The 7,227-nt window shown below is 33.3% G+C and overlaps 1 protein-coding gene across 2 annotated transcripts in view; it reads right to left on the bottom strand.

Moving 5' to 3' along the window:
- Positions 1 to 7,227, bottom strand: part of OSGIN2 (oxidative stress induced growth inhibitor family member 2) — a 23,473-nt gene continuing 16,246 nt past the window's right edge. For both annotated transcript variants that reach the window (XM_037803171.1, XM_037803172.1), the window contains exons 5-6: positions 5,576 to 5,667; positions 1 to 3,509 (exon numbers count right to left, since the gene is read on the bottom strand). In XM_037803171.1, the coding sequence (XP_037659099.1) occupies positions 2,477 to 3,509; positions 5,576 to 5,667 (1,125 nt within the window). In that variant the 3' untranslated portion in view covers positions 1 to 2,476. The remainder of the gene's footprint in view (positions 3,510 to 5,575; positions 5,668 to 7,227) is intronic.

Raw genomic sequence — 7,227 nt, 5'->3', positions numbered from 1 at the left:
TAAAATACTGAAAGCTGTGACGTTTATTTTGTAATATCATTATTAAAACCCCAAACAGATTCTGCTTTGTAAACATTCTTTCAACAACTATTAAGAATGGACCATTGTCCAGATACTATGCTAGACTTTGAGGGATGAGGTGGGAAAAAAGGTAAAAGATGCCCACATTATGATATGGTTAATCAAATATTTAATGATTTACGATTTTCTCCTCCTGAACTGAAATTGAAGAATAAGGAAAGAGGATTTGGAATTATGGTACAGAAATAAAGGAACAATAGTTTTGGAATACAAGGGTATAGGCACAGCAGAGAAAAGGCTTGAATGTTAACAGCTGGGTTTGATGAATATTTGGGAAATAGGTTATTCTAGGGCCCACAAAATGCTATCTGCTGGATAAGAAGAGCAGGCTTTTGGGACATAAGGAGATGTCAACAGGTCGTATGCTTCCCTAGAAACCACCCTTTACAGACATTATTTTCAATATAGAATTGACATAAAGAAAACATCCAATTTAACTCATTTAGGGCTCAAAAGAGCAGGTAAGCAAAAGAGTATTGAATCCAGTGCAAACAGAGGATATTATGCCATTTCAATAAAATGTGAAATAAGTTTTTAAAAAATTATAATACAGAATTAAAACTGAATTACATAGTTTGTAATTAAGTTAAACTTAATCATACATGACAGTTATCAAGAGTCTAAGAATTTGAAGCATTTAGTTGGTAGAAGCAAATACATTCTAAACAATTAAATTTAAGGTGAATTATGAATCTCTAGTAAACTAAGCATATAACTGTAAACAAATGGACAGAAAAATACTGACACTTTAGTCCACTTTTTTAATTATAGGAAAAACAGAAAAATTACAGATTCCATGAACACATTCCAGATGAAATAAATTTTACCAAGAAAAGGAAGACCAAGAAATTCAACTTGCCATGGAAAACTTAAGAGATTTTTGTTTAACTAAAAATGCTGGGGCTTTATATGAAAATACAGATATTAAGCACACCTGAATAAATACAAATGAAGATATTAAGAGTAGATAAAATTCAATAAGTAACCATAGCATGAGTTACTATGTCATCTCCAACAACCAAATACAAAGTTAGAATTTCAAAGTAATAATCACCTTGGGAATAGGAAAAAAAGGTTTTACCCTTATTTTCAATTTTAATCTGTAATAATTCTAGCAATATCCAAACAGCAATATGATATTAGAAGTATTTACCATGCCCAAATATCTTAGTTTAAGTTATAGAAATTAACTCAATATTCACACAGGGATAAGTAGTTCCATCAGCAATTTATTGAATTGCAAATCAGAGGAATTAAGTGTTATGATGGCTAAAAGCAGAGAATAAATCTCTGTAAAATATCTTGGCTGGTTCTGGTGTGTCTAAATATATTTCAGCATTATTAGAATTTTAAAATAATGAGAAGATAAGAAATGAAGTACCTGTCAAGGTTTGAGCAATAAAAATCTTTTCTCTTAAAAGACTATCATATCTGGTAATAAATTAGATTTATACAATTGATAAGGGTATAGGCACAGCATAGAAAAGGCTTGAATGTTAACAGCTGGGTTTGATGAATCTTTGGGAAATAAGAAGTCATTCAAGACTAAATTACTCACTCGGTTGACCTAGGGCCCACAAAATGCTATCTGCTGGGTAAGAAGAGCAGGCTTTTGGGACATAAGGAGATGTCAACAGGTCGTATGCTTCCCTAGAAAACACCCTTTACAGACATTATTTTCAAGTTAGAATTGACATTAAGAAAACATCCAATTTAACTCATTCAGAGCTCAAAAGAGCAGGTCAGCAATAAAAATCTTTATTTCTCTTAAAAGACTATCATATCTGGTAATAAATTAGATTTATACAATTGATAATTTCAAAATAAATAAAACCTGAGTTTTAAATGCTTCTTACCCTGCCCTACCCAAGTATACAGACCTTATATACATTTTCTTTTAGACCTGTGTGTCTCGGACTTAAATGGGCAAACAAACCCCTTGGGATTCAGGAGGTGTTGTGGAGCCTGATGCTTCTGGCCCCTGGGCCACTCTCTGAGCAGCAAGGTGACCCAATATCATAGAGTGAGGACAATTTCTGGCCTAATGACTGTGTGGTTTTACAGACTCAAGACTGTAATATTTCAAAATCAATCCTAAGAGATAACCAAAACTGATCACAAAAGTTAAGTCTTGGGAAAAAAGAATAATGTTTTAGTTAAGTGGGAGTTTAAAGTATAACCAGACAAATTGGCAGTGTTTCTACTTGTCTGATAGTGACACCTTTAATGTTACAGTATAAATCTACATTCTTGTAACTTTAAAATGAAGTTACTATAGCTTGAGGCTCTCCTCCAGTTAATTCAAGTCCAGAAAATTCAAGCCAGTACATTGCAAAACCACTATTTAAAAATCTTTAATGGTAAACTGTCCATATAAATTACTTGTAAACTTGCTTTAAGCTACCCCATCTCCTCCTCCTCTTTCAACAAATAGATGCTGCTTTTTCTTCTGTCTTGAAGCTAAACAGTGTGTAATACCCAGGGCCCCTCCCTTTAAAAACCGAACAAAATTATCTCCAACCAATGGACCCAATGCAAAAAGGTTGGCTTCTTTAACACACTCATAGGTATATACATCTATTTCCACAGGATTACCCTTACATGTGATTAGCTGGCTTGAGTTACGGCCTAGGTAACACCCTTGCTCCTTCAGAAAAGACAGATTAGGGTGAGAACCTATCAACACTACTGCTGCAGAGAGCTTAAATATTTTCTTCAATCCAGAGATGCTTTGAAGAATGCACTTCATGTCCGACTTAAAGGAAAGCACATGGTGCTCAGGAAAACTGGTATAATCAGATAAAAGATTTGAGTTTACAGAATAAGACTGAGTACACATCATATGATATACTTTATGGTATTCAGGATAAAGCTTTTTGGGAAGCTGTTTGAAAATTAAGCTTGGGTCAGTTGCTCGTCTGCGAAATACATGGATCACAGGGATATTATTGTTGTAAGCACATAGTACTGCATCAGCTGCAGTAAGCCCAGAACCTACAATTAACACTGGATCCACTTTGCCACGGAACTTTCCTTTACTTATAGCAGCTCCAAATTCAGGCAATGAATGAAATACAAAAGGAAAATCTTCTCCTTCAATTTCCAGATGGGCAGGAGAATCCAACGTTCCTGTTGCCAGAGCTACATTCTCAGCAAAGAGACAGAAGGGTACATGAGAACCATCAGCTACTCGCTGATATCCCCTGATTTCCCAATTTCTCTTGATAAATTTTGACTTCTCTATCTGTAATTTCTTTGTTGAAATATCTCTGTCTTGATCATCATTATCATCATGATCTCTGTAGAGTCTTGATACCGAGGTTATGTAAGTATTCTCTCGGAAATTCTTCTGAAGACCCATGATTTTGACATAATGTTTATAGTAGCGTGCTATTTCTTCTGGCATAACTCGATCTCCCTTTAGGTTCCTTAAAAAGTAAAAGGAAATACATCCTATGAGGTACAGTACTTTTAGTTTCCATGGTTCTTCTCCATCTAGTAAGCTTCTTTATCTTTTAAGTCCTTTGGACTCTCTCAGCTACAAATTATCATAATAATTTACAAAGGAAGTTTTTTTGATTTTCTAGTTAAGAATCTTAACTAAATCGTTTTATCAGTAGACAAAGTCCCATGAAGGCAGAGACTGGATTTAACAAATCTTTGTTCCCCCAGCACCTTGCGAAGTGTCTGTTCAAATTAGCTGATTAATAAACTTTTATTGAATAAATGAAGGGATTAAAAATGTGGACATCTGAAAATTAGACCACTAAATCATTTAGATTCCAGTTGTGAAACATTATAGATCTACCTGAAAGACATTAAGCTTCCAAAAGATTACATATATCATCCTGACAAGATTTTTACAGTTGCTTTCTATCTTCCTAATGACAAAAAAATAATTCAGATCATAGTCTTCTGCTGAACAAAAACATCTTGCATCTAAGTATATAAAATATTTTTCTCTGTCTTCCTAATAAAGAGTTCTAAAACTATAATCTGTTCTTTACTTAAAAGTACACTGGTACATCTTTCATTTTCCAGTTGTACTTTAAAGCAGCAGGCATAAATGCCCCTAACTCTGTGCCCCAATTAGAGATAAGCAGAAGACAAAACATACCAAATCATTTGGCATAAATCAATATAACTTGTAATTGGAAGAAGTTCACAAAATTTTTCTTTTCTAAAATTTAATGATTATAAATTAATATTAAGAATGTATTAATGCTCAATTTTTACAGAAACCCTATGTAGTAGTAACTACTATTATCTCCGTTTTACAAACTAGGAAATTGACAGCTTAAGTTATCTGCACATGATCACAACATCAGAAGTTACCAAGTCAGGGCTTTAACCCTTCCAATCTCTAGAGACCGAAGAATTTACTCTAAACATTATGCAAAGCCAGAACTAAAAGCTAATATGTATCACAAGATTCATTTTCACATATTACTTCAATATACAGTATACATAACTTAGTATTGAACACTTCTGGTACATAAATCGTAAAGCTTTCTCTTTCTTAACCCATGTCACAAAAGGAAGAATGTGTTGAGCAATTTTACTTGTTTACTTATAGAAATCAAGAACTTGTACAACTCTGAAACCCTTGGTTTCAAAACCCATGTATAATTCCTTTTTAAAAAAGTAAAAATGAATTATTGAAAGGTTTAATGTCAATTATATCAAAACTGCTTTAAATTTGCTCCTTTAAATATTCTCAAATTAAGGAAAATTTTATGGATCAACATGATTTCTAGCAGGATGTCAAGCATTCAAACCTTTTCTGACAAAGGATAAGTAATTTCCTGCTTTAATTTACTTTTTTTGTAAGTGGTCAAATTAGAGTAGATCTTCTCTATCAGTAATTCCTATCTAATGCAATATTTGATATCCTTGAAAATGGTAAGGCTTTTCATACTTCTCTTTTTAAATTTTGGGTTCTTTGCCCCCAATAAATATTCTTACAAGCTTATTTTTCTTCTTAGTTATTCCTACTTTCATATTTGTTATTATACATTTATGTCGATACTGAAGTAGCCAATCACATCTCTCTACTGACTCAGATTCTAATTTTATTCCACCATTCTAAATTGTGAATCATGAACACTCTTCTACCCTGAAAGTCAAATACTTTTGGTATGTACACATGAGGTTGCATACATAAAAATATATATCCACTCATAAAAATAAGTAAAGAAAAGTGTGGGAAGAATGTGTGGGTAGATGAGAAAGTTAAGAAAGAATGATTTAACAGGAGAGTAGGATAAAACCATAATTTATAAAGAAGTCACAGGAACCAAGTCTATGAACAATCCCTTACTTCTGTGCTTAATTAACATCTCACAATGGAAACTAGCTCATTACACCACTGCTGCAAAAAGAGTTATTTGAAAGATATGTACTCATCTAAAGCATGATGACAAATATTTTGAAATTTTCCCAATAGTCTTTTTTCACTATACAGCAAAGAATATTAATGCAGTCTTGTCTTTACCTTCGTTTACTAGATACCCAATCCTTAAATTTAAGTCCAGGTAGCTCCATCCAATTTCCAAAGCTGATTGTCAGCATGGAGCCTTCCATATTCTATTAGAATAGAAAACTACAGTCAAAAAACACATTTAAGCAGTAACATGGTTTTTTTCCTTTACCAAACTTATCTCATTTATAATAATTAAGACCATAAGAGAGTGCAAAAAAGTCCTAAATGGTTGTGTAAATTACCTCTAAAACTTTATCCAAATAAATTTCTATGCATTTTCATTATTTGATTCCTTCTTTCATGTAGTAACAAATTTATAAAACAAATATACAATATTGTTCAACACCTATGCAATATTGTTGCTACCTATGGTCTATGATCAACAAGAAAATTCAGATAAATAAAATCAAGTTAGGGATATTTTCACACTTTAAACAAAAGGAAAAAAGTTCATTAATCTCCAAAATACTTTAAATATCTTTTATTTTAATGTTATTGCCAGATTTTTAAAAAGTTGGCAGAAGAACAGCTTCTTTTCCATCAGTTATAATTTGTTAAATCTAGGCTGATTTGGATACAACAGCATTTCTTCCTAAGAGTAGGGAAATAAGCAGTGGTTGTCTGAGAAAGAAAATACTCACTGCTGAAGCTAATACTACCTTCAAGAAAAATGAGCACTTCAAGCTCCCTTGTCCTATGTACTTTTGCTTTGCCCAATAGAAAGCAAGAACATCCCAAGGACCAAGGCACCCATCCCAATGACAACTATGATCTATCTTTTTGAACCAACTCTTTTAGGCTATGGCTTCTTTTCTCTTACATCTTCTGCCCCTGTTTCCACAAAGCTCAGTTTGGGGAATGGAGCATTTATTATTGTAATAATAATAATTATGGACTAACATTTACAGAGCACTTACTATGTGCTAAGCCCTATGAAGCATAATTCGTTACAGTACATAGAAATCACCTTAGGGAGAAAATGCAGCAAAGCTGCCACTATTTTGAGGCAGGCTGGACCTGACACTAGGATCAGAACCAAGAAGATGGAAAACTGGTATCTTCAGAAGAGGAGTTGTTAAGAATTTACTATATATTAGAGATTATCTGGAGCCATAATAGTCTCACCTGGAACACTAAAACCTTAAAGCACTAATATTCTACTTTCTGACCACTATCTTTTAATTTTATTCCCACTACACCAGTTCTTCCAGTTGGTTGAGAATCCTAGTCCTCTGATCCCTTCATTTTCCTCCTTATCTGCCTTTCTTTATTTCCCTATCCCAATAAGCCATGAATGCCTGCTGTAGTGTAAACTGCAGTTTACTGAGAGATGCAGACATGACAGAGTCCTACAGGAGCATACAGAAAGGAAAGATTATCTATTTCTTAAAGGAAATAATGTCTAAATGGGCTTTGAGGAGTGCACCACTAAAAAGGGAGAATAATCCAGGCAGAAAAAGTTCATGTGACAGTTTAATAAAGAAAAAGAACATGAATGCACTTCATGGAATTAAAAGAAATTGTACCTTGAGTAGTCCCAATGGAAAAACAGTGAAAAGAAACTAGAATCAGGTTGATCTAAGGAGCAGGAGGCAAAGGCATGGAGATAATATGTATAGATAACTTTTTCTATAAGTTGGCTATAAAGCAAATGATACAGATAA

This window comes from Choloepus didactylus, chromosome 14 (assembly GCF_015220235.1).
Source record: "Choloepus didactylus isolate mChoDid1 chromosome 14, mChoDid1.pri, whole genome shotgun sequence".
Lineage (NCBI taxonomy): Eukaryota > Metazoa > Chordata > Mammalia > Pilosa > Megalonychidae > Choloepus > Choloepus didactylus.
This window is presented reverse-complemented; position numbering and strand designations above follow the sequence as displayed.